Below are 27,989 nucleotides of genomic sequence, written 5' to 3'. Positions count from 1 at the left end.
TAGTGAAATTATCAAAATACCCTTAAGATGCTATTTAGGCATTCCACGTGGATCTCAACTTTCTTTTTATTTTCCAATCTTATTTTACTATTTTTAAATAGTACTCATTTTTAGAAGACATAATTATAAACGAAACTCAATTTAAAGTTATAATAAACAAGTTACGTTAAAAAAATATGTAAAAGTACCTGAGACAAATTCAAAACGCGAAATTTTCTCCTTGTGCAGCGTCTACCGCTGCATGAAATCTTTTTGGAACAAGAGTCAGCTACGTGCAGTTTTAAAAGCTTCCACTTGTGTCTGATGGGAATTCAAGACATGCAATGCAAGTGTCATTAAAATAATAGTTTTATTAGTTTTTAAAATGTCTTTTCCTTTCACTATCCATCAAACATCATCTCCCCATCACATTTTAACTTTTCTCCTCACCTAGCCGTTTCAGGCTTCTCCCTCTCTCTCACTTTCTTTTCTTTTGACCGGTTCTTCCACTCTCTCTCATTTCCCTTACACTTTTTCTCTCTCTCTACCTACTTACCACCATCAGACACTTCTTTACAGTTCTATTAAAATGTACTTTTACTCTCTCACTCTCTTTCTTCTTCTTCGTCCCTGCAACCTCAATCTCTTACTAACTCCCGAAGCTTTCTCTCTAGCTCCATCAAAACCTGCCACCACCAGCACTCGTTCCTTCACAAATTTAACCCCAAATCTTGATACTTCGAACCTTTGGGACATAGGGAACACGACTACAGCTTTGCATGCAGCATCAGAGCAACTCCGAGCGCTCTGCCATTGAAGATCGGAGAGCTTCGAGCTCTTACTCTTAATCTCAGGTGGGATTCTCTCGTTCTCTTCAACTTCTGGGCTTCCGTTTGTGATGGAAATGAATGTTATGTTAAGTTCAAACTTGAAATCCGTGTGTTTTTAGCCCTGTTATCTTCTGCATGTGCATGCATACTTTCCCCGACAACAAACTCCGGCGACCTCCGTGGCTTTCGAGCTATTTTCCGACCAAACCACTTGCGTCTTGGTAAGCTTCAACTCTTTCTCAAGGTTTTCTTCAAGTTCTAACAAGGTTTCATGCATTCATGTGTGTTTCAGTACGTTTGAGAGATGAATATCTAACCCACCATTTTTCCGGCGAGTTGTAGGACTTTTGTTCAAAACCCGGCCAAATCTCTTTGGTTTGGTCGATTTTGAAATCACAGAACTCTTTCCCAAAGTCCGAAGAACTAGTTTCAGGCAGTGCATGCTCAAATGCATCAAGTTTGTGCGAAACTCAATTTTGGCCCTGGCTTTTAAGCCAATTTCCGGTCACCTCCGACCAAGTTTTGTTTCCCCGAGAGGTATAAAAATGTTCCCCTCGTCCTAAGCTTCGTTTTGATACATCTTGTGTGAAAAATGGTTGAGAAATGACTCTGTTGTGTTATTTTAGAAATTGACATTTTGGATGCCGTCCCTAACTATCAATATTCTTTGATTGAAACCTTGTTAGTTTTTAGTTTTTTATTGAGGTCCTGACATTAATGTAATAATGTAAGTTACTATATTTTTTAAATTAAAAATTAAAAATTGAAATTTATAATTGTTTATATTAATGAGATTTTAAATAAAACCCATAATTTATGGGATTAAAAATAATAAAATATAAATTATACTCTCTATTATATTGTGTGTGTATGTATGTGTGTGTGTGTACATATATGTATGGGTACATTAACCAAAATTAACAAAAAAAGTTATTGTACCAAAACATGGATACATTCTCAAATCAACGAAAAAAAATGTACCCATATAAGTTTAAACATAGATTAAAAAATTTGAATGGATTTTATATTAAAAAAGGGTACATTTTACATATAACAAATTGATATATTTGAGAATGGGTACATTTAAGATTAAAAAAATTGAAAAATTATATGAATGGGTACATTTAAGATTAAAAATTAAGAATCTTTTTATATATAAAAAAAAACTAATAGGTACAAACTTAATTTAATTTAATTTTTTATTATTTTGGAAATGTTTGAATTGAAAATTAATTAGAAGTTTAATAGAGGTGTGAGTATTAAACCCTAAATTAATTACTAATTTTTATATTAAAAAATTATATAATAAACATGTAAATTCATTATCACATTAATGCTAAGGACTTGAATCAAAATTTGATAACTAATAAGGTCTTAGTTAATAAACAGTAAGAACTAGGGACCGGATATTAATTTTTCCTTTTAGAAATTTCCGACAAAAATCCAATTCTTGTGCAAACTAGGGGAAATTAAGTTTAGTGCACTAATTATTATTAGTTTAGTGATTAGTGTAATAACTTCATGTATAGGAGATGATCACCTAGAGAAGTACCGCGAGCAGAATAGTTGGACGATTACAACCTACGTGTATCTGTGAGCAGGTATTTTCGTTTTATATGTATGCGTTTTTCCGAACAACTGTTTTTAAATATATTCTGATGTGACATGCCATGTCTAGCTTTACAAATAAACTTTTAGTGCACTTTATGTTTTTAATATTATTTTTGAGCATAAACTGTGGCACGACATCTTTACGTTTTATCTGCTTATTACTGCATGTTTGCACGGTGTCTCTTAGTTATCTGTATTGTCCTTGGCCAAGGACTAGCTTCACGTGTAGTTCACATGCACCGTTTACATTCACTTTGGATCCAGAGTTAGGTGTCAACTTGTCCTGTATGATGTGTTGGACTTATATGTGATGCGACTAGTGCAGCTCACGTTATGTAGTACTAGAATGTAAAACCTACACCCAGCTTGTTCCACTATCTGAATACCTCTGTAGTGGACTTGTGTGCCTACATAAATTAATGAGTATTGTTTTCTTGTGATATCGATTTGAGATTTAATGTTGAGACATCTTGTCATCCTACATCTTACTACATACTATTATTATAATATTTTTGGGAAACTATATACTTGTTTTACAATGAGGGGTTACACTTTTCGAGTTTGAAATCATATAACTCTTTCCCAAAGTCCGAAGAACTAGTTTTAGGCAGTGCATGCTCAAATGCATCAAGTTTGTGCGAAACTCAATTTTGTCCGTGGCTTTTAAGCCAATTTCCAGTCACCTCCGACCAAGTTTTGTTTCCCCGAGAGGTATAAAAATGTTCCCCTCGTCCTAAGCTTCGTTTTGATACCTCTTGTGCGAAAAATGGTTGAGAAGTGACTCTATTGTGTTATTTTAGAAATTTCTGACAAAAATCCAATTCTTGTGCAAACTAGGGGAAATTAAGTTTAGTGCACTAATTATTATTAGTTTAGTGATTAGTGTAATAATTTCCTGTATAGGAGATGATCACACATAGGAGTACCACAAGCAGAATAGTTGGACGGTTACAACCTACGTGTATCTGTGAGTGGGTTTTTTCGTTTTTACGTATATATATATGCATGTGTTTTTCCGAACAACTGCTTTTAAATATATTATGATGTGACATGTCATGTTTAGCTTTACAAATAGACTTTTAGTGCACTTTATGTTTTTAATATTATTTGTGAGCATAAACTGTGGCATGACATCCTTACGTTTTATCCGCTCATTACTATATGTTTGCACGGTGTCTCTTAGTTATTTGTACTGTCCTTGGCCAAGGACTAGCTTCACGTGTAGTTCACATTCGCTTTGGATCCAGAATTAGGTGCCAGCCTGTCGTGTTGTATGATGTGTTGGACTTATCTGTGATGCGACTAGCGTAGCTCACATGATGTAGTACTAGAATGTAAAACCTACACCCAGCTTGTTCCACTATCTGAATATCTCTATAGTGGACTTATGTGCCTACATAAATTAATGAGTATTGTTTTCTTGTGATATCGATTTGAGATTTAATGTTGAGACATCTTGTCATCCTACATATTACTACATGCTATTATTATAATATTTTTAGGAAACCATATACTTGTTTTACAGTGAGGGGTTGCACTTTTCGAAAAGGTTTTTACAAAACTTTATTTTCAGGCACACTCACCCTTGTTTTTCGCCCCTCCAGGATTTTAATGGCGAAGGTTACGTGACAACGAGGATGGTTGGCAAAAGCTGCTATGTAGGAGACTTGTCCTTTCGGTATAAATATCATTACTCTTCATTTACTGCAATTTGTCTATGCTCTGACAGCACTTGTGTGGTATGGGTTCAATCCCCGCTCACATGCGTACTCCAAATTAGTCACTTTTAGGTTTTAATTTATCCACATTTTCCATATCACTACACTTTATGGCTTCGTCGCCTCCCAAGTGTCGGCCATCACATCGCAATTTGGGTGTCCAGGTGGACATTCCGGGTACGGATGTGTCAAAAACCTCCCAAAAAATTATATAAAATAAATGAGTACAAACTTATTTAAATTTATTTTAAATTTGTAAATGTTTTAAATTGAGAATTAATTAGCAGATTAATGAAGGTGTGAATATTAAAGCCCTAAATCAATTAACCAATTTTTGTTTTAAAAAAAGTTATATAACTGACAAGTAAATACATTAATACATTAAGTTTAGGGATTTCAATCAAAACCTGAAAAATAATAAGGTCTTAATCTTTATAGAATAGATTTTGATGATTGCAATGGCACTCTTCAATTAAACGGCTAAAATATGATTATGTTGTGTTAGGTCAACAAATATGATTCATTGCCAATGCTTTATATCATATTTTTATAACAAAATAGCAAAGTTTATTATATACTTCTTCAATATTACTTAAAACGGTCTAGAGGGTTTGTCCTTGCATATGTGATTTTATGTTTGAATCACTCTTTCTCAATACCACTTTATATCCAAAAAAAAAAAAAAAAAAAAAACTTCAACCATACGGCCAAGACGCCAAAATGTCAAATTCAAAGATGCAATATTTATATGTATTTAATACAATTATTTTCTGATAGTCACATATAATTCATATAAATATATGTATTTGATACAATCACTATCGGACCGGACCGACCGTTCAGATGATGATTGTATTAAATACATATAAATATTATAGCCAAATCCCGAAAATCAAACCAACAAATCTAAAGAGGCAAAACTAAAACAGACCTAAGCTGCACATGCAACACACGCTTGTAAAATTCTTAAGATTACAAAATGACTGGATGTTTAAGTCATCACCAAGTCAACACCGGAAAAAAATTAAACATTTATTGGATAGATTAGTTGGTGAAGTGTAAAAAAAAGACACGCTTGTAAAATTCTTAAGATTACAAAATGACTGGATGTTTAAGTCATCACCAAGTCAACACCGGAAAAAAAATTAAACATTTATTGGATAGATTAGTTGGTGAAGTGTATAAAAAGACCATCACTTTATCGCTTCGTTACCTTCTAGGTGTCGGCCATCACATCGCAATTCTGGTGTCCAGGTGGACATTCCGGGTACGGGTGTGTCAAAAACCTCCCAAAAAATTATATAAAATAAATGAGTACAAACTTATTTTAATTTTGTAAAGTGTTTTAAATTGAGAATTAATTAGCAAATTAATGAAGGTGTGAATATTAAAGCCCTAAATCAATTAACCAATTTTTGTTTAAAAAAAAAGTTATATATCTGACAAGTAAATACATTAATACATTAAGTTTAGGGATTTCGATCAAAACCTAAAAACTAATAAGATATCAATCAACATAACATGAACAGCTAGAGAAAGAATACTAATTTTTCCTCATCTTTATAGAATAGATTTTGATGGTAGGAGGATGATTGCAATGACCCTCTTCAATTAAACGGCTAAAATATGATTATATTGTGTTAGGTCAACAAATATGATTCATTGCCAATGCTTTATATCTTATTTTTATAACAAAATAGCAAAGTTTATTATATACTTCTTCAATATCACTTAAAACGGTCTAGAGCGTTTGTTCTTGCACATGTGATTTTATGTTTGAATCACTCTTTCTCACTACCGCTTTATATCAAACAAAAACAAAAAAAACAAAACTTCAACCGTACGGCCAAGACGCCAAAATGTCAAATTCAAAGATGCAATATTTACATGTATTTAATACAATTATTATTTGATAGTCATGTATAATTCATATAAATATATGTATTTAATACAATCATTATCAGACCGGACCGACCGTTCAGATGATGATTGTATTAAATACATATAAATATTATAGCCAAATCCCGAAAATCAAACCAACATATCTAAAGAGGCAAAACTAAAACAGACCTAAGCTGCACAGGCAACACACGCTTGTAAAATTCTTAAGATTACAAAATGACTGGATGTTTAAGTCATCACCAAGTCAACACCGGAAAAAAATTAAACATTTATTGGATAGATTAGTTGGTGAAGTATTAAAAAAGACCATCACATTAGGCCAAAGACTGACCTGGAAATAAGTACCTAAGTATTTTTCTACACATACATACATTGAACATGAGATCACAAATCCCTTAAATATACCACAATTACACATCCTTCTGTCATTTCTGCACACTAAGTGAGAAGTTCAAACCTAAGTTTTCAAACCTTCTCTATATTTTCAACTTTTATTTTTTAGTTCTTGAAGCAGATCAAAGATGCTGCATTGCAAGTATCTCAATCCTCTGAGCTTCAAGACGAACTCAGTTGTTGCAGCAACAACCAACACAATCTCTCTATGTTTCTTTCTATTCTCTCGCCCAGCTAACAAGCAAGCTCTAACCCGCCCATCTATCTTCCCAGTTCTGTTGCCTACGAGTACTATGAAATTGCATGGTTTCTCGTCGATGATCGATGTCACGAGATCTCCTCGAATGTTGACTTTAGCTTTGGCAGCTGCCAAGACATCCCAGAACATCACCACCATTGATGAGTCACGCCCCACAGAAATGGAGGAAGAGAAGACGGAAGTTGAGACGGGTTACAAGGGCAAGAAGATCAAGGGGAGAGTGGTGTTGATCAAGAAGAATTTTCTGGACTTTAACGACCTTAAGGCGTCCGTGCTTGATCGTGTTCATGAGCTGTTTGGCGAAGGGGTTTCGTTGCAGCTTATTAGTTCCGGTGAGAATACAACTTTGCTTTTTAGTTTCCTTCTTGATAACAAGTATTTATTCGTAAAATTGTTGAGTATGTATCTGTTTAAGGGCTGGTTTGGTATTGCTGTGCGTTGAAAAAAATCTGTTTCTGCTGTGCTGTGAGAATAAGCGGCTATGAAATAAAGCTGTAGAGTGTTTGGTAAATTTGTTTGAAAAAATGCTTTTGAAAAAAAAAAAAAGCAGTATTATAGTGTTTGGTAAACTTTTATGTAAAACAGATGTGAGAAAAACCGGTTTTTCAAATCTGGGTTTTGCAGCTTCTTGTTTTTGGCTTTTTTTTACCCAAAACTGTGAAAAAAAAGTTGAAGCTGAATGTTTACCAAACACAAAAAAAAGCTTACCAGCTTTTTTCAGAATCACCTCAGTTTCAAACCAAAAAGCTTACCAGCTTTTTTTAGAATCACCTCAGTACCAAACCAGCTAAGAATGCTGCTTTACATTTTCATACCAGAACCCGAAAAGAGAAAACAGAACATTTGGAAGCCAACTACCAGTCTAACTGATTAGACGGGCAAACTCTTACCTTTGGAAGCCAACTAACAGTCTAAGCCACCAGTTTAACCTGAAAACAAAGCACCATGCAACTGGACTTGGCTTTCAAACCTTTTTTTTTACTACGGTTTACAACTTTTTACCACATCCGATTCCTTTTTTTTTTCCTTGATTATTCCGAAGAAACAACTTCAGATTTGTTCATAATAAAACTTGAGCGAGATAACCAGTTGTATAGGGCAGTGGCAGTGTGCTAATCCCCTTGCAGTCGAGTTCAAATTCCACTCCCTGTAAATTAAAGTAGTCTGTAATATCAGATTGTAAAAGACGAAAAAAGGAACTCTTGAATGATAATTATTTTATGACTAAATAATGTGTTTTTGTAGAAAATGGGTTGAAGGGGAAACTTGGAAAGCCAGCATACTTGGAAGATTGGATTACCACCATCACATCTTTAACACCGGGAGAGTCTGCATTCGAGGTTACATTTGACCATGAAGAGGAAGTAGGAGTTCCAGGAGCAATCTTAATAAAAAATAATCACCACAGTGAGTTCTTCCTCAAGACTGTCACTCTCGAAAATGTTCCCGGTGAGGACCGTGTACACTTCGTTTGCAACTCTTGGGTGTACCCTACGGAAAAATACACCAAAGACCGTGTTTTCTTCACCAACAAGGTAACGAATGATTTGAACGTTTCATTAGTGTCTGCTGTAATTTTTTTTTTGGTGAGGTTTAAAATATATGGTAAAAGCTCATGCCTGCTATATGTTTGTGCAGACTTATCTTCCAAGTGAAACACCACTGCCGTTGCGCAAATACAGAGAAGAAGAACTAGTACATTTGAGAGGAGATGATGAAAAAGGAAAAGGAGAGCTCCAAGAATGGGACAGGGTTTATGACTATGATTGCTACAACGATTTGGGGAATCCTGATAAGGGTGCCAAATATGTCCGTCCTATTCTTGGAGGGTCTAGTGAGTACCCTTACCCTCGCCGTGGAAGAACTGGCCGACAAAAAACTAAGACAGGTTAGCCATTTGTAAATACTACTCTTTTATTTTTAGAGGTACCATAGTTAATCTAGTTTTCGATTAATGATGACTATCCTTAGTGTTAATGTTTACCAAAAAGTAAGACTCGATATACTAATTTGGATTTTAATGAACTGGAGATGTTATGATCACTAATTTTTCTGATCTTATTGCAACAGATGAAAAAAGCGAGAGTCGTCTGCCGCTTGCTGAGAGCTTAAACATCTATGTGCCAAGGGATGAACGATTTGGCCACTTGAAGTTGTCAGACTTCCTGGTTTATGCCCTGAAATCCATAGCTCAGTTCATTAAACCGGAGCTAGAATCCTTGCTCGATCAAACTCCTAATGAGTTTGACAGCTTTGAAGATGTACGTAAACTCTACGAAGGAGGCATTCCATTGCCTGAAGGTTTATTACAGCATATTGGAGACAGCATCCCCTCGGAGATGTTCAAGGAGATCTTCCGAACTGATGATGCAAAGTTGCTCAAATTCCCAATGCCTCAAGTGATCAAAGGTAACGACAATATTTTGAACTTAGAGGTTTACAAACAATGGCCCACAAAATAAAGCACTATTTTCTTTGGTCTAAGTTCTAACTCTGATGCTTTGGTTTGGCGAAGAGGATAAGTCTGCTTGGAGGACTGATGAAGAATTTGCAAGGGAAATGCTGGCTGGAGTGAACCCTGTCAACATTCGTCGCCTCGAAGTAATCTTCACATATCTTTTGTGTGATTTTTTGCAATGATAATGAAATAAATAGACCCGAGCAAAAAATGACTATCTAAAAGTCAAGTTTATTATTTGTTTCATCTCTAATCATACTTCTAATCAAATTTTAGGAGTTTCCGCCTGCAAGCAAGCTAGATCCAAAAGTTTACGGTGATCAAACCAGTACAATAACCGAAGAACATATAAAGAACAACTTGGATGGACTAAGTGTGGATGAGGTAAAATCTTTGATTCATTTCGTTTGAAGGTTCAAAAAAAAAAGAAAAAAAAACTCACATGCCAAAGCTGTTACTTTGAAATTAGATAATGTGAGTTAAAAAAAAACTCACATATCAAATTGTAACGATGAAATTGAAATTGGTTGAACAGGCACTCAAGAACAACAAGTTATTCATACTAGACCATCATGATTCTCTGATGCCATACCTGAGGAGGATAAACTCAACTTCAAACAAGATCTACGGAAGCAGAACTCTTCTGTTCTTGCAAAATGATGGAACTTTGAAGCCATTGGTGATCGAACTGAGCTTGCCTCATCCCAATGGAGACCAATTCGGTTGCATTAGCAATGTCTACTCACCAGCAGAACAAGGTGTAGAAGGCTCCATATGGCAACTGGCTAAAGCTTATGTGGCTGTAAATGACTCTGGATACCATCAGCTTATCAGTCACTGGTTGAACACTCATGCAGCGAGTGAGCCAGTTGTAATTGCTACGAACAGGCAACTTAGCGTGGTTCACCCAATTTACAAACTTCTGCATCCTCATTTCCGTGACACGATGAATATCAATGCATTTGCCAGGCAAATCCTCATCAATGCTGGCGGTATCCTTGAGACGACAGTTTTCCCTGCTAGGTATGCCATGGAGCTGTCATCAGTTGTGTACAAGGATTGGAATTTCACCGAGCAAGCTCTCCCTGCAGATCTCATCAAAAGGCAAACACAAAATCTATGATTTCTGACTTAAAAATTATTTCCGCACACTTTTTTCTCCGCTGGCAAACCCTGTGTATTTCTAGTTTTTGAATTGAATAAATCAAAAGAGAAAAGGGCATTAATAAACAGTGGTGTGCAGAAGAAGAAAACGTGGCGCGGAAATTATTTACCATAGTAATATTCATTTCTTGTTTTATTTATAATGCTTTGCCTTTGATCAAAACAGAGGAGTGGCAGTGAAGGATGCAAATTCTCCACACGGTCTTCGCTTACTGATTGAGGACTACCCGTATGCTGTCGATGGGATTGAAATATGGTTTGCAATAAGAACATGGGTTGCAGACTACTGCTCTTTCTACTACAAGACCGACGACATAATCCAGAAAGACACCGAGCTCCAATCCTGGTGGAAGGAGCTAGTAGAGGAAGGCCACGGTGACAAAAAAGACGAGCCCTGGTGACCGAAAATGCAGACTCTCGAAGAGCTAGTCGAAATCTGCACAACCATCATATGGACTGCTTCTGCCCTCCATGCAGCTGTCAACTTTGGACAGTACCCTTACGCAGGATACCTTCCCAACCGCCCTACTATAAGCCGAAAATTCATGCCCGAAAAGGGAACTCCTGAATACGAAGAGCTCGAGTCCAACCCCGACAAGGTGTTCTTGAAAACAATCACTGCTCAGCTGCAGACACTGCTTGGCATTTCCCTCATTGAAATTCTGTCTAGGCATTCAACTGATGAAGTGTACTTAGGGCAGCGAGACACACCCGAGTGGACTGTAGACGCCGCGCAGTTGGAAGCTTTTGACAAGTTTGGAAAGAAACTGGCAGAGATTGAGGACAGAATTACAAGTATGAACAATGATGCGAAGTTGAAGAACCGCGTCGGGCCGGTGAAGGTGCCGTACACATTGCTGTTTCCTACTAGTGGAGGAGGACTTACTGGCAAGGGAATTCCCAACAGTGTCTCAATCTAAAGCTTCTGTGATTCTTTGTTTGCTAATAACAACTGTTTGAGCTAGTTTTTGGGCCCTTAAGCTACTAAATTATAAAAACGAAGCAGTCTCAGCATAACAGAAATTTGATACTTTATAACCAAGTATGATTTTTTTTTCTGAATGCCTCTATCTCTATCCGTTTCAAAATTAAAATAAAAATCATCACAACAGAGAAAAGATTTTGCAAAAACCAAAAACACAATAAAATTGAAACAGTCAACTGCCTATATAAAATGGTTTAAATTTGTCTCAAACTCTCACCATTGTACCATAAAATAATGGGGAGTCCTACACCTTGTGAGAGTCCAACACAAACATTTGTCTTGTTGTTTTGGATTACTACTGTCAATTTGTAAGACTTCAAAGATAATGTATATAGGCACGGATCCGTGACATCATTTTTTTCCCACAAGTTTTGACACACATTTTTGTGGAGCATATTTCGTAATGTACTTCAGCTATGTGAACCGTTTATCTTTTAGGTCTTCCCTCACAGATCATATCTATTTTGTACCATAAATCGCCCAAATCTGAAACCATATGATCATTGGATTAAAGGTTTAGGGTTTCTTTATGTAACAATATTTGTCCATTTTGCACTACAAATGAATGTTTTAATGATCTAGGATTTATATAACTTTTTTTCTTCAAATGATCTATAAATGATGTTATAAAAGATAAACAATTCAAATTATTAAAATATATTATGTATGTACCCCACAAAAACATAGGTTAAAAATTGTGTAAAATAGGTTGCGCCATGGTCCACCCCGTAAATATAGGTTAATAGTCTTTAAGTAAGTGAAACCTTGACAAGTCCAAGAAAAGAACTTTGCAAGTTCATTGCATATCTAAGGTTTTACACTTTTACTTGACTTGGTCTAGTTGTCTTCTACCGTGTGGCTTGACTTTTTTTTTTTTTTTTGAACGATACCATGTGGCTTGACTATAAACTTATAATGTGAAAGCTGAGGTAGGTGGATATGACTTTCATTATTTAAATTTAATATAATCAGTAAATTAATTTGTTTCAGACAAGTTATAAATGTTCTTCAACTTCATAGATGTTGATACAAATGGGAACACAATTTGCTATGGCTTTTGCATTATTTATTCATAAGTTCATACCTATTGCATGTAAACTGTCTGTCTACCATTCCCATTGACATTTGATCACTTAAAATCTGTATATATTTATATTTTAAATGCAGAAGAAGAACATAGCTAATTATGTGATAGGTTTTATCAAAAGTGGTTTTGACTTGGTTTTGATGAATTCTTAAACGGTGAGAGTTTGATTTCAAGTCCGCCTTGACTTATTGTATTTTTTATTTATTAATAAATTCATCTCATAATCACTTTCTATAATAGTAATGTTAGAGTTAGATTAACGTTGTTGCTATAAAAAAAAATTGTAGCAATAGTCCTCGTTGCTATAAAAAAAAATTGTAGCAATAGTCCTCAACTTTAACTCAATTGGAGTAACAATCCCCCAACTAAAAATCTATGATTATTAGTCCCTTAACTCGTCAAAATGTGCAACTATGATCATTTTCGTCAACTTTGTTAGAACTTCCATCAAAATGAGTCACGTGTCACGTATGTGAGATTCAATCAAAGGGCAAATATGAAAACCAAAAGAAAAAAAAAATGGAACAATAGTCAATTAACTTTAACCCAATTGGAGAAGTTATCCCTCAATTTTAACCCAATTAGAGTTATGGTCCCTCAACTTTGATCTAATTATAGTACTGGTCCTCCCAACATGACTCATTTTGACAAAATTCTGATAGAGTTGACGAAAAGAACAAAAGTTGCACGTTTTGATGAGCTAATGGACCAATAGTCACGAATATTTAGTTGAGGGACCATTGCCCCAATTGAGTTAAAGTTGAGGGACTATTTCTACAATTTTCTCTATAAAAAAACAATAAAAAAAAAGCCTAAGCAAGTGGCATTTTACCATAGTAGTGGAAATGTGTTGAGTCATTGCGTGACGGCGTGTGTCCAAACCTCGTCAATGGCTCATCTAATTTACTGATTATATATAGTTGTGGGGCATGCATGTATTGGGTGACGCTACAGAGATGAAAATTTTAAATCATCTTTCGTAAACTACATGATTTGATGATTGATGGTTGAACTCCTTATTTAAGTCATTAAAAAATGAGCCTAACTATCAATCCTACATCACGTAGTATACAAAAATAATCTACAAATTTAATATTCCCAGTAATTTCTCCTGCATTACTCACAAAGACATTGGATTCTTCAAATGAATAAAGAAAACCCAAATAAGATTTCAAACCCTGTGAAAATTCTTTTTAAAATATGACAGCTTGGTTGAATTTTTATTTTATCAATATTAGATTTTTTATAGAAAATATTTTAGGGAACTTTAACGAAAAGCACCCGGTACTGTTCACTTTAACGAAAAACCACATTTTTGCACTAAAAAGTCAATCATGGTACTATTCACTTTACCTTTTATTTTGTCCTTATCATTAAAACTCAAAGTTTTCAAACCTTTTTCATTAGTTTTCTTAATATTTTATGGTAGGTGGGTGACAATTACACCCTTTAAACAGGACACAATATGAATCCATAATGTTGAGTCCGAGTCTGACTCTCTGACAACGAAATAAAGAACAAAAATGAATTTATGTGGATACAGCATGATTAGGTTGATTAAATTTATCCGAAATTTTGTGTGGCCGTCATGAAATTTTAATTATGTATTATATTTATATTATAATACTTAAGTTAGTAACAATGCTTACGTGTTCGAAAGTGTGACTGAAACTCTAGAAATTTTTCTATATGTGAGGTGATAGAGCTGTAAACATTTGACACGCATCTGTAAACATTAAGAGTTATCATATCACCATCATCATTTATCATTGAAAGTTCAGACTATTATGATACTATCACCAAAATGCAAGAGTGGGTCTTTAAAGTTGGTGAATTCAAAGACCTCACATTGATGACAAATATACTTTGTTGGGTTTCTTCATTGACTCTATTAAAACTGGTCTCGTGGAATCTGAATGCATGGTTGTCATTACGTATGTATTTGATGAGTAGCTAACGCGTTATAGAAGTCTCTACTTAAGAATTTTTTAAATTGATTAAGTGTACAAATTGTTATTTGATGCGACAGAAATATCAATCATATTGTCACTGAAATATTACAAAACTTCGATGATTTTGTTAGTGTAGGAGAATCCGGTTAGGATTCTATTGGACTAGATTTTGTAAATTCATGTAGTTTAGATTTATTTGTATAGTTAGTCGCTTGACTAGTATATATTTTGTATATTGTAAATCTCTATGGACTTACGTAAACGTGTACTCAGATTTATTTCCAAATATACCATGTTGGAAACTTTGAATTATATACTGTCACCGACTTGTGAATTTGTGGTGCAACTAAATGGTGTATTTTAGGCTTTTAACTTATGCAAGTAACTTTCTACAAAGTATTGAAAAAAGAACGTGAAAAAGAAGACGACCTGTAATTGCCTATTTTCTAGAGAACCTAACTATTGTTGAAAGGGGTGTGCTATTCGCATACTTTTTTTTACTTCTCACACACTCTTGTTAATTTCTTGTCGTTGATCTTCTTCAATTTATCCAATCCGACGACCGAAAATTTAAAAATGTGTGTGAGAAGTAAACAGGGATGTGTAGATATCACACCCCTTGTTGAAATCTGTCTATATTTGTTGGTGTGGTAAACGAGAGTTTCTAGGGCTATCGCTTAAGGCAATTCTCTTACGGAATAGAACTAACGCGATTACATATTAGAATCTGAGCATATAACTCAAAATTAATTGGCTCATTTTTTGACGTGGAATTACAATCTTTACACTTAACGAGATCAAGTTACAAGAGATTCTATTATTTTGTAAAATTAATATAATCATTAACGTAATCAAGCAGTTCGACCGAAAATTTTACCTTGATAGGGAGGGTTGAAGCTACCTTAAAAGGACTAAAACATTAAATCAACCCTAGAAATAGAAAAACACCGAATAAGTTGGTGAAGTTTAAAGACTTTCCACTTTCTCCCGTTTAAAGACCAAAACATGAAAAATCAAGATTTCTAGCACTCATTCATTCAAATGAGAAAGACTGTTATAACAAAGATACATCGTTCCGTGATGATTCATATCAATTTACAATGATACTTGTAATTTTTCACATATAATTGTATTATTGCCAAAAAACGCTACAATATTAGTATAGCCGTGCATGGAAGTTAGTCTCAACTTAATGAGAAATTTTTCAATGTATCATAAATACAGCCCGATACACCAAGTGTTATAACATAATTGGAGATAAGGGTAATAGTACAAGTGGTTTGACCACTTGTATAATGACGTTTTGTCACATCCCGGCCCGGGTTCTCATCACATCCTGGACTCAACTCCACCGTAGCACGATATTGTTCTCACCACATCCCGGGCTCAACTCCACAGTAGCACGATATTGTTCGCTTTGGGCCTCAACCACGCCCTCACGGTTTTGTTTCTGGGAACTCAAGAACTTCCCAATGGGTCATCCATCCTGGGATTGCTCTCGCGCGAACTCGCTTAACTTCGAAGTTCCTATAGAATCCAAAGCTAGTGAACTCTCAAAAGGTCTCGTGCTAGGTAGAGATGAGAATATACATATAAGGCTTACAGGATCCTCATCCCTGGGCAATGTGGGATCTTACACGTTTTGTAGACTGGGCCGTGTTTTTTGATACACTAAAAAATTTCTCCAATTCAACTAGAAAATTTTCATTGTGCCCGGAACAAAGATGGTACACCGCATGTTATTATATAAGTAGATGAAAATTTTATTTTTCAAGTTTTTAGTTTTTCAACATAAATACCTTACCATTTGTATAATGACACGTCATATATCATCATGTGTTCTGGACATGAAAACCTTTCCAATTTTACAAGACTGAATGACCCATTAAAAAAATTGGAGGATTATTCTATAATCATTGAACAGTGAGCTACCAGTTCCTATAAATACCACCAACCCTTCCTTCACATTCTTCACGCTTGTCGGTGTAGTGAGATCTTCAGTTCAAACACTTTTTCTAATATTACTTCCAACTTTTTCATATCTTGAAGCAGACAAATATGCTTCATGTTCTTCTCAAGCAACTCAGTCCTCTTAGCTCAGTTGTTGTTGCAGCAGCAACAACCAACAATCCAGATCGTTCCACGTCGGTCAATGGCAGACCAGGATTGCTTCGAACGACTGATCCCATGAAAGTATTCCCAGCTGGTTTCTTGTGCATGACTGATGTGGCACGATCTCAGCCTTTGACTGTGGTTTCATCAGCTGCAAAGCCATCCGAGACCATCAACGTTGATCATCGCCCGAAAACTGGGGAGAAGAAACTCAGAGGTACAGTGGTGTTGATGAAGAAGAACGTTTTGGAGCTCAACAACCTCAAAGCTTCAGTTCTTGATCGTTTCGATGAGCTACGGGGTAAAAGAGTTTTACTGCAGCTCATCAGTTCTGTTAATTGTGACCCTGGTAAGAAGTTTTTACTAATTTACTTCTTTTTTAAGTTCATGGAGTACTAGTCCTTGAACTTGTTATAATATGCGCAATGGTCATTTCACTAACTCCGTTAGAATTTCATCGAAAATAAAGGGTTTAAAGGAGCACAAACAGATGAAAGTTCTAATGGTGTTAGCCAAAATGACAATTTCTTTACATTATTACAAGTTCAGAGACCGATACTCACGAATTTTTAGTTTAGAGATTAAAACTTCAATTGAATTAAAGTAGAAGGGCCAATTGCTTAAATTATCTCGTCCACAAAATATGTGAGTTTTAGTACAAAGGAGGTTTCGAACCCTAAATCTGTAGCCTACTCCCACTCATCGTCCTAATCGCTCCGATTTTGCGTGTTCAGGAAAACAACGGCTTTTAAGCTTCCATATTTTTTGTTGTACTGTTTCGGTAAAGAAGTAAATAATCAGTTAAAAAACATGTTGTTTTAGCTCTTAATGTCAGAATCCAAAAACAGAAAACAGAACATCTCAATTCTCGGTTTTGTTTTGATATGTGTAGAAAATGGGTGGCAAGGAAAAGTTGGAAAGCCGGCATATTTGGAAGATTGGATTACCAAAATCACTCCTTTAACAGCAGAGGAGACTGCATTTGATGTTACTTTCGATTGGGACGAGGAGATTGGAATCCCGGGAGCATTCATAATCCGAAATGAGCATCACAATGAGTTCTACTTGAAGTCTCTCACACTCGAAGATGTTCCTGGTGAAGGTCGAGTCCACTTTGTTTGCAACTCATGGGTGTACCCTGCTGAAAAGTACAAAAAAGACCGTGTTTTCTTCGCTAACAAGGTAACAATATATAGGATTCATGAAGTTCTTAACTTCCAATTGAATTTTATGTTTTAGCTGATGGACTGTTATGTTATGCTCAATAGTCTTCGGTAAAACCGCAAGTAAGGTTTACGAATTATATAAATTTGCGCAGACGTATATTTCAAGTGATACGCCGGTGCCATTACAGAAATTCAGAGAAGAAGAGCTCAAGAACTTGAGAGGAGACGACGATGATGAAAAAAGAGAGCTTCGGGAATGGGACCGAGTTTATGGCTATGCCTACTACGATGATTTGGGAAAACCATATAAGGGTCTAGAATATGAGCGTCCAACTCTCGGAGGGTCTAGTGATTTTCCTTATCCTCGCAGAGTAAAAATCGGAAGACAAGCAACTGAAAAAGGTAAGGCAATCTTCCCTATTTCTCAGCCACTGCTCACATGAAAAGATGTATTGTGTGATCATGACTAATTTGCTTTAATCTTAACAGCGAGCCCCATGATGCTTCCTGTGAACATATTTGTGTACGTTCCAAGAGACGAAAAATTTGGCCACTTAAAGACGTCAGACGCAATTGCTTATGCCCTGAAATCGATATCTCAGATCGTTAAGCCTGATGAGCTAGCAACTCTAGTTGCCTCACAAAACGAGTTCGGAAGCTTGAATGATGTACTTAAACTCTACGAAGGAGGAATACGGTTGCCCGAGGGTTTACTGAAATCCGTTAGGGATAACATCCCTTTAGAGACAATCAAGGAACTTTTTCGACTTGATGGTGAAAATTTCCTGAAGTTCCCTGTGCCTCAAGTGATCAGAGGTATAAGATATTACTTTCAACGTATCTTCATTTACTTCTTTCTTTTACCTGACTTGTCTTTTGAATGATTTATATTAGAGGATAAATCAGCATGGAGAACTGATGAAGAATTTGCAAGAGAAATGCTGGCAGGAATAAATCCTGTTACAATTCGTCGTCTCCAAGTAAGATATTGTCTTCTTTTGTTTTGAAGAAAATATGAGACACTAGAGATTTTACATTTGAATCATAATAACTTCGACTTTTCATCCCTGATAGTTATTATTTTTGAATAAACTGCAGGAGTTTCCGCCTGCTAGCAAGCTAGATCGAAAAGCATATGGGGATCAGACCAGTCTAATAACCAAAGAAAACATAGCTCATAACTTAAAAGGACTCAGCATAGACGAGGTAATACTATTGACTAGTTTCTTTCGAAATTGAGTTTGAAGTTTGAACCAAGTAGTCCTGAGGTTGCTTTGCAAGTTTGCAACCTTTTATTCTCGTTATATTCATATTCAAAATAATTACTGAAAATTACTTTCTGCAACAGGCAATCGATAACAAGAAGTTATTCATATTAGACCACCATGATTCAATAATGCCGTACCTGAGGCGCATAAACACAACTTCAACGAAAACATATGCAAGCAGGACACTCCTCTTCTTACAAGATGACGGGACTTTGAAGCCATTAGCTATTGAATTAAGCTTGCCGCATCCCAACGGGGATCAATTTGGTTGCACTGGCAAAGTCTATACCCCCTCTAGCCAAGGTGTTGAGAGTTCCATTTGGCAACTTGCTAAAGCTTACGTGGCTGTGAATGACACTGGTTACCATCAGCTCATCAGTCACTGGTATTACACTCGAAAAAAGCCTGCCAAATAAGTTCATTGCATTTTTATTTTCAAATGAATCTTTTATGTGTTCTTGTTTTGTTGCAGGTTGAGAACTCATGCAGTGATGGAGCCATTTATTATAGCAACAAATAGGCAGTTGAGCGTGCTTCATCCGGTTCATAAACTCCTGCATCCTCACTTTCGTGACAATATGAATGTAAATGCACTCGCTAGACAGGTTCTCATTAACGCTTCTGGAATACTAGAGACGACAGTCTTTCCTGCAAAGTTTTCAATGGAATGGTCGTCTGCAATGTATAAGAATTGGGTTTTTCCTGAACAAGCGCTCCCCGTAGATCTGACCAAAAGGTAAATCTTATGACAGTAACATTAATCATATGTGCATTTAGAAAAAAAGATGATAGCGTTTAAGGTAATTAATTAAGCATCTATCCTTTGCTTTGTTCAGAGGAATGGCAGTTGAAGATTCAAGCTCCTCGCACGGCGTGCGCTTGCTGATAGAGGACTATCCATATGCTGCAGACGGGCTTGAGATATGGTTTGCAATTAAAACATGGGTTAAAGACTACTGCTCCTTCTACTATAAAACAGACGAGACTGTCCAAAAGGACTCGGAACTCCAGTCCTGGTGGAAGGAACTCCGCGAGGAAGGTCATGGTGACAAGAAAGATGAGCCCTGGTGGCCAAAAATGCAAACTCGCGAAGAGCTGATAGAATCGTGCACCATTATCATATGGATTGCTTCAGCCTATCATGCAGCAATCAATTTTGGGCAGTACCCTTATGGTGGATACCCCCCAAACCGACCAAGCACAAGCAGGCGATTCATGCCTGAAGAAGGCACTCCTGAATACGAGGAGCTCAAGACAAACCCCCAGAAGGCATTTTTGAAAACATTCACACCAGAGCTGCAGACCCTTCTTGGCATGGCCACAATCGAAATCTTATCAAGGCATACGGTTGATGAGGTTTATTTGGGGCATAGAGACACCGCAGAATGGACAACGGACGCAGACATATTGCAAGCTTCTAAGAATTTCAGAAACAAGCTGAAAGAAATTGAGGAATGCATAAAGAGAAAGAACAAGGATAAGAGATTGAAGAACCGTACTGGACCGGCCAAGATGCCATATACACTGCTCTATCCTTCGAGTGATCCCGGACTTACTGGCAAGGGAATTCCCAACAGTGTCTCAATCTAATGCTTCTCTACTTCGTATCTTATTCTTGGCTTGCTATATATAAGTATATAATTTTTTTTGTCAGAATAAAACTAAAATTATTCATGTAATTTCTCTGCAAATAATGATCAAGTACTTCCTTGTTACTACTCTATAAGATGGTCATCAATTACGCTTTTCTTCGCCTTGTCTTCCACTTCCTCCGTCCTGAAATTTCACCGGAGAGTGATCAGTGTACAAATGTCGACCTTGAAGCCAGCTTTCTGAAGCAATGCCCCTATCTCAATATCACTTAAAGCGGTATAGAGCGTTCCTCCTTGCATATTAAATTATATGTTTGAATGTTCTCTTTCTTAATATCACTTGTATCTAACAAAAAAAAACAAAATTTCAAACGTACGGTCAAGATGCCAAAGCGTCAAATATATTCAAAGCTACAATACTTGCATGTATTTAACACGATCATCATCCGATTAAATATAATTCATGTGAATACATGTATTTAAGACAATCATGATTGTCAAAATGATGATTGTCTTAAATATATAAAAGTCTAAAGTGGAGATAAGTTGCGCGTTCAACGGACTCGTAAAATTCTTGACAATACAAAAAGACCGGATGTTTAAGTCATCACTGAGTCAACCCCAGAAAAAGAAAAATTAACATTTTTTTTTTGTCAAAGGGAAAAATTAACATTTATTGGATAGATTAAGTAGGTGAAACGTAAACAACGACCATCACATGAGGCCAAAGGCTGACCTGGTAAAACTGTCCAAGTCTTTTTCTAAAGTATTGGACCACTATCTTGTATTAATATGTACAAATATCAGTGGCACCATTTTTCTTACACAATTATTAACACACGATTTTATCGTCTCACTCTGTAATATATTTTAAGAATGTATGTATGTATAGATAGAGGCCTACTGGTGTCCACTTTGTTTGCAACTCATGAGTCTATCATGCTGACAAAAAAGGCCGTGTTTTCTTTGCAACTCATGGAGGATCATATTTGATATATCCGCTATAAGTAGTCAATGTTTAGTGTAGTAAGGAGATTGTGCTTGATAAATCTGTTCACTTTATAACCAATATGAATATGTTCACGTCTACTAAAAAAATTGGTTAAAATTGCTTGATTATAATTTTATAAACAACGCAAAATGATTAGGTCTTAAAAGTAAACCACCAGAAATAGAAAATAATACAGGTGGATTAAGTTGATTACGTCTAAAAACCCCTTCACATGCAGGGCAAGTAGCACATAGGTCTTTTTAAAAGAAATGAGAGACGATTGAACAAGATAATTGATTCTTTACAGATAGATAAGTAAGTGGTTTTGGGGATGGTTATTCGTTCTTTGAACAATTCAACGGGTATACATGTATAGCTCTTAATGGGCAAAGAATAATTAAAAATCGTGGCTACAATAGTTTTATCTCTAACATAACAGTTGGAGGCAAATACCATTGACGTTGGCTACCACCACCAACATCAAATCCTCTCATAAAAAGTGCTATTGTTGCACCATCAACACCAAAGACGTAATAAGAGGATTTGGTGTAGTGCAGTTTCATAAAAGAAAGCCAACTAGCTAAAATGCTAATTAAAACGAGAGAGAGAAATGTCAGTTCTATTGCCAACCTCCAATCTATTAACCGGACCATCTAAATTAAAGACTTGTTTGCTCTAACACGAAAAAAATTGTTGAGGTTATTACGAGTCCTAGTATTTAATAGCAAGCGCTACAAAACTGTGTAACAGTTTAGCAGCAAGCAACCGTTTCAAAATATTTGATTGCTTTACGCCGACTATAAATGTTAAGGAGAATCTCTCAAAGTATGAATTTTTATGAATTTTCTACCACCTCACAGTTTAACGTTAATTTTTATGCCAACATTATAAAACATTGTGCTAAAAAATAAGGTGACAAAGAGTCAATAGCGAGTCTCACTTTTAAATTAATCTCCTTAACATTCTCCACACCCAATAATAGTGGTCCATCATGAGTTTCCCCAAAGGGTGTCATTACATAATCTAAGATTGCTAACATTTGTCTATATTTGTTGGTTTGGTAGATAGCCTAAAATTTGTTAAGATGGAAATGGTTGATTACTTGAAAGTGAAACACCTATCACCAAATCACACATGGTCAATAGAAAACAGTAAAGATATAAACAGAGGATTTGTACAACTAATTTGAGAAGAAAAAAAAAGTGCTATAAGAAGACCTAATGTTGCTTAAGTTATATAATTGACCCGCACCACGCACCACGCACCAATCCCGGTCCAGACACCGGGATGACCATGCTGACCGATACCTGAGACATGATGCGAGCCTTCCTATCGTGCTTATGTTAAAAATATGTGAACATGCATGCAAATTTGTGTCGAACACAATTTTTATAAATAAAGTACATATCTTTAAAATAAAAATATGAGAATGCATGGAGATGTTTAGAGCATAAGCACGATAGGATTTTCTTCTGCACCATTGTGTCGGTCTTGATATTATTATGACGTTAGAACCTTGGAGTAGGAATGTCTTTTGGCACGATTGTTCAATCTTTTGTTTATCTGAATATCATCTTGTCTCATATCTGAAGTATGAATATCTGTGGCGTCATTTGCCTCATCGACAACGTACAAGAATGATGATGGCTTGCGTCACCTTACGGAGGTCGGCCAGCACAAGATCATTATGGTGTTCTTTGGACACCGAAATCGGGACATGTCAATGATTTTACTTTAAATTAATTTAAAGGCAATTTGAGTGTGGCGCATAGAGATAAGTAAACAAAAACAAAGAGGGCAAATATGAATACGTCCACATATGTTCAAAAAATTGATTAAAGTTGTTTGAATTATAAACAATGCAAAACGACAATAAAAGTGGTTCAAAAGATTTGAACTTGTTCACCCAAAAACAAAAACAAAGAGGGCTGTAGTTCATTGAATCATAACAATGCAAGATCATGACTTGTTCGACATTCAAACCCTAGAAATGGGAAGAAACGTAGTTGGATAACTTAATTGTAAACTAATCTAAATTGTAAGGGGAATCAGAGACAAGATTTGCTATGTACTTATATGGTCTTGGGCTACTCTTCATATTGTCAATTGGTTTTATTATGGAACCTCAATTTCATCATGATATCAGAGCGGGTTGTCCTCATGTGAAGCCAAACGGCCACATGCGCTCCACGTCACCCAATTGTTGTCCACGTGTAGGTTTGAAAATCCGCCACACGTGCGGGGGTGTGTTGAGAGTTGTCCCACATCGGTAAGGGACAAGGTTTGTTATGTACTTATATGGTCTTGGGCTACTCCTCATATTACCAATTGGTTTTATGGTGGAACCTCAATTTCATCAAATCACACATACAGAGAGGAAGGTACATGTCAAATTAAACCATGAATAAGGTTTGTTATGTACTTATATGGTCTTGGGCTACTCCTCATATTACCAATTGGTTTTATGGTAGAACCTCAATTTCATCAAATCACACATACAGAGAGGAAGGTACATGTCAAATTAAACCATGCAAATTCATGACTTGGTCTTTTAGTCAAACCCTAAAAACTGCAAGAATAGTAGCTGGATAAATTCGTTACGTATCGAAAACCTTCACATGCAGCCATGGCAGGTAGCACAAAAGTCTTTACAAATGTAAAAAATAACGGTTGGATTAAATTGAAAATTATTGAACTCATTGACCTTTAAATACCACACATGCTTCTCTCATCACACTTCAGAGATCTTGAAACCTTTCTCCTTCTGTTAACATTTTCCGTTCTCGATTTCGATAAAGATGCTGCATTCCAAGTATCTCACAGCTCCTTTGAGCTTTCGGAGACAATGTCCGCCTCAGAATTGGATGAAGAACTCAGTTGTTGCAGGCAACAACCTTTCATCACTCAATCACATGAGACCAGTACTTTTGCCTATGATTACACGATCTCAACCGTTGAAGCTATCTTCAACGGTTGTTAAGGCATCATCCCAGGACACCACCGTTGCTACGCAGCCGAAACATGAAGGCAAGAAGATCAAAGGGAGGGTGGTGTTGATGAAGAAAATTGTTCTCGACTTGAACGACCTTAAAGCTTCGATTCTTGATCGTGTTCACGAGCTGTTAGGCAAAGCGGTTTCTCTAAGGCTCATTAGTTCGGTTAATAGTGACCCTGGTGAGAACTGAATATATAGTATTTTGCCTTTCAAGTTCATAGATTAGATACATAAGCTCCTAGTTTACTTCTTAAATACTTAAAATCGACATTTTTTGGATTTTTGAATTTGATATGTTCTTTTTGTAGAAAATGAGTCGACAGGAAAAGTTGGAAAGCCGGCATACTTGGAGAATTGGGTGACTACAATCACCCCCTTAACAGCAGGGGAGACTGCATTTGATGTTACTTTCGATTGGGACGAGGAAATTGGAGTCCCGGGAGCATTTATAGTTAGAAATTATCATCACAGTGAGTTCTACTTGAAGACTGTCACCCTCGAAGATGTTCCTGGCGAAGGTCGAGTCCACTTTGTTTGCAACTCATGGGTATATCCTGCTGACAAGTACAAAAAAGACCGTGTTTTCTTCGCTAACAAGGTAAGGAAAATAATCATTTCAATGAGCAAAAGTCCCCCACTAAATCAATAGATTGATTCATATATTTGTACAAAAAAGACCGTTTTCTTTGCTACAAGGTCGTTACATCGCACAACGTCCCCCGGTAATTAACAGATTGGTTTATGTGTTTGTGCAGACTTATCTTCCAGGTGATACACCAAAATCACTACAGAAATTCAGAGAAGAAGAGCTAGTAAACCTGCGAGGAGACGATGAAGAACGAGGAGAGCTTCAGGAATGGGACAGGGTCTATGACTATGCATACTACAATGATTTGGGGAATCCAGATAAGGGTCCCGAATATGCGCGTCCAGTTCTCGGAGGGTCTATTGAGTACCCATATCCTCGCAGGGGAAGAACAGGAAGACCAGCAACAAAAACGGGTCAGTAAATAAAATTCACTTCTCGCGCCGTCACTACTCAAACTCGGTATTATTAAAAAAGAATAGTCGCTAAGATGTTTATACTTGTCTTGATAGATCCTAACACCGAGAGCAGGCTGAAGCTTATCCAGAGATTAAATGTATATGTTCCGAGAGATGAACGATTTGGACCCTTAAAGATGTCAGATTTGCTTGCTTATGTCCTGAAATCCATCCCTCAGGTCCTTAAACCTGAGATAAGAGCTCTACTCCTTGGTAACAAAAACGAGTTCGAAACCATGGAAGACGTACTTAAACTCTATGAAGGAGGAGTAGAGTTGCCTGATGGGATACTAAAACACATTAGTGATAGCATTCCGGAGGAGATGTTCAAAGAACTTTTTCGAACTGACGGCGAAAAGTTCCTAAAATTTCCAGTGCCTCAAGTGATCAAAGGTAATACAGTATAATGTTGTTTGTGCCTTCAGTTTCATATCTGCTTTTCTTTTTAACTGATCCTGATATTTTAATCATTTTTCTACTAGAGGATAAGTCGGCATGGAGAACTGACGAAGAATTTGCAAGAGAACTGCTGGCTGGAGTAAATCCTGTTACAATACGTCGTCTCCAAGTAATCTTAGCTTTCGTGATCTATTATGTTGTATACATTTATTTTTTCTCAATTGTTCATCCCTAATCGCTATAATTTCTGCATAAACTACAGGAATTTCCACCGGCTAGCAAGCTAGACCGAGAAGCATACGGGGATCAAACAAGTCAAATAACCAAAGAACATATAGAACATAACTTAAATGGACTCAGCATAGATGAGGCAATCAAGAACAAGCAGCTATTCATATTAGACCACCACGATGCATGGATGCCGTACCTGAGACGGATAAACACAACTTCCACCAAAGCATACGCAAGCAGAACACTCCTTTTCTTGAACAATGATGGGACTTTGAAGCCAATAGCTATTGAACTCAGCTTGCCACATCTGGATGGAGATCAGTTTGGCTGCATCAGCAAAGTCTATACTCCGTCTAGCCAAGGCATCGAGAGTTCCATTTGGCAACTTGCTAAAGCTTATGCACTTGTAAATGACTCCGGCTGTCATCAGCTTTTCAGCCACTGGTATACCCCTTTCAAAGAAATAACAGAAAAACAAATCGTAGCATTTGCAATAGCAACATAAATTCGTAAACTTTTAAATTTATGTTCATGTTTGTTGCAGGTTGAGAGCTCATGCAGTGACTGAGCCATTTGTGATAGCGGCAAATAGGCAGTTGAGCGTGCTTCACCCGATTAATAAACTTCTGCATCCTCATTTTCGTGAGACTATGAATGCAAACGCAGCCGCGCGACAGGTTCTCACAAATGCTGGTGGAGTAATAGAGGAAATCATCTTTGCCTCAAAGTTTTCGATGGAATGGTCGTCAGCAATGTACAAGGACTGGACTTTTCCTGATCAAGCACTCCCCACGGATCTGATCAAAAGGTAACATCTTGGTTAGTAGCATTTTTCAAGTACATTTTTCATCTACAATCGATGGCAATTGAAAGTACGTTCCATTTTCTATGTTCAGAGGAATGGCGGTTGAAGATTCAAGCGTGTTACACGGCGTGCGTTTACTGATAGAGGACTACCCATATGCTGCGGACGGGCTTGAATTATGGTCTGCAATTAAAACTTGGGTTAAAGACTATTGCTCCTTCTATTACAAAAATGATCAAACGGTTCAGAATGATTCGGAACTCCAATCCTGGTGGAAGGAACTCCGCGAGGTAGGCCACGGAGACAAGAAAGATGAACCCTGGTGGCCTAAAATGCAGACTCGTGACGAGCTGATAGAATCATGCACAACTATCATATATATTGCTTCAGCCCATCATGCAGCAATCAACTACGGTCAGTACTCGATTGGTGGATTCGTCCCAAACCGCCCAACCATAAGCCGGCGGTTCATGCCTGAAGAAGGCACTCCAGAGTATGAGGAGCTGAGGGCAAACCCTGACAAGGCATTCTTGAAAACGTTTGCACCTCAGCTGCCGACACTTCTTGGAATGGCCACGGTGGAAATCTTGTCAAGGCACCCCGCTGATGAGCTCTATCTCGGACAGCGTGACACCGCGGAGTGGACAACGGATGCAGACATACTGCAGGCTTCTGAGGATTTTAAAAAGAAGTTGGAAGCGATTGAGGCCAAAATTGAAAAGATGAACAAGGATGAGAGATTGAAAAACCGGTTCGGACCGGCTAAGATCCCTTACACTTTGCTGTATCCTTCTAGTGAACCTGGACTTACTAACAAGGGAATTCCCACCAGTATCAACATCTAAATCTTCTGTGTTTTTTTTGTCTATATTGTATCTTACTCATCTTATATGTACTTCTTTTTGTTTGTAAGAATAAGTTTAGAAATACGAATTCGGTACTTTTAACGACTTCAGCTACAAGCCTTTTTTGAATTTTGAATAGACGAAAAGGGTATCAGAAACCATGTCATATTACCTCCTTTTCGGACAATACTGCTCTGCTTAAA

The 27,989-nt window shown here is 36.7% G+C and overlaps 3 protein-coding genes and 1 long non-coding RNA gene across 5 annotated transcripts; all 4 read left to right on the top strand.

The window, feature by feature from the left end:
- The first annotated feature begins 472 nt into the window (after positions 1 to 472).
- Positions 473 to 4,103, top strand: LOC126594426 (uncharacterized). Its single transcript, XR_007613269.1, has 5 exons — positions 473 to 833; positions 929 to 1,030; positions 1,152 to 1,346; positions 2,339 to 2,402; positions 4,025 to 4,103. It is a non-coding gene; the product is annotated as an uncharacterized LOC126594426 (long non-coding RNA).
- A 2,240-nt stretch (positions 4,104 to 6,343) lies between these two features.
- LOC126594423 (probable linoleate 9S-lipoxygenase 5) lies at positions 6,344 to 11,376 on the top strand. 2 transcript variants are annotated; one of them, XR_007613267.1, is made up of 8 exons: positions 6,344 to 7,024; positions 7,938 to 8,227; positions 8,331 to 8,580; positions 8,763 to 9,101; positions 9,208 to 9,293; positions 9,427 to 9,534; positions 9,686 to 10,327; positions 10,369 to 10,697. XR_007613267.1 is itself a non-coding variant. In XM_050260728.1 (8 exons), the coding sequence occupies exons 1-8, from the start codon at positions 6,562 to 6,564 to the stop codon at positions 10,713 to 10,715; spliced, it is 2,340 nt and encodes a 779-aa protein (XP_050116685.1). In that variant the 5' UTR covers positions 6,345 to 6,561; the 3' UTR covers positions 10,716 to 11,376. The 2 variants fall into 2 exon arrangements, 1 of the variants encoding a protein (XP_050116685.1); XM_050260728.1 differs by having other exon boundaries at positions 6,345 to 7,024; positions 9,686 to 10,254; positions 10,481 to 11,376.
- A 4,925-nt stretch (positions 11,377 to 16,301) lies between these two features.
- Positions 16,302 to 20,610, top strand: LOC126593283 (probable linoleate 9S-lipoxygenase 5). The gene is made up of 9 exons (XM_050259310.1): positions 16,302 to 16,799; positions 17,343 to 17,632; positions 17,769 to 18,018; positions 18,106 to 18,432; positions 18,511 to 18,596; positions 18,715 to 18,822; positions 18,965 to 19,269; positions 19,357 to 19,620; positions 19,721 to 20,610. Exons 1-9 carry the CDS (start codon positions 16,397 to 16,399, stop codon positions 20,472 to 20,474), a joined length of 2,787 nt encoding a protein of 928 aa, XP_050115267.1. The 5' UTR covers positions 16,302 to 16,396; the 3' UTR covers positions 20,475 to 20,610.
- Positions 20,611 to 24,198: 3,588 nt separating this feature from the next.
- Positions 24,199 to 27,896, top strand: LOC126593284 (probable linoleate 9S-lipoxygenase 5). The gene is made up of 8 exons (XM_050259311.1): positions 24,199 to 24,641; positions 24,771 to 25,060; positions 25,218 to 25,464; positions 25,561 to 25,899; positions 25,989 to 26,074; positions 26,168 to 26,580; positions 26,681 to 26,944; positions 27,033 to 27,896. Exons 1-8 carry the CDS (start codon positions 24,266 to 24,268, stop codon positions 27,784 to 27,786), a joined length of 2,769 nt encoding a protein of 922 aa, XP_050115268.1. The 5' UTR covers positions 24,199 to 24,265; the 3' UTR covers positions 27,787 to 27,896.
- Positions 27,897 to 27,989: the final 93 nt, after the last annotated feature.

The sequence above is a fragment of the Malus sylvestris genome, chromosome 12 (genome assembly GCF_916048215.2).
Source record: "Malus sylvestris chromosome 12, drMalSylv7.2, whole genome shotgun sequence".
Lineage (NCBI taxonomy): Eukaryota > Viridiplantae > Streptophyta > Magnoliopsida > Rosales > Rosaceae > Malus > Malus sylvestris.
This window is presented reverse-complemented; position numbering and strand designations above follow the sequence as displayed.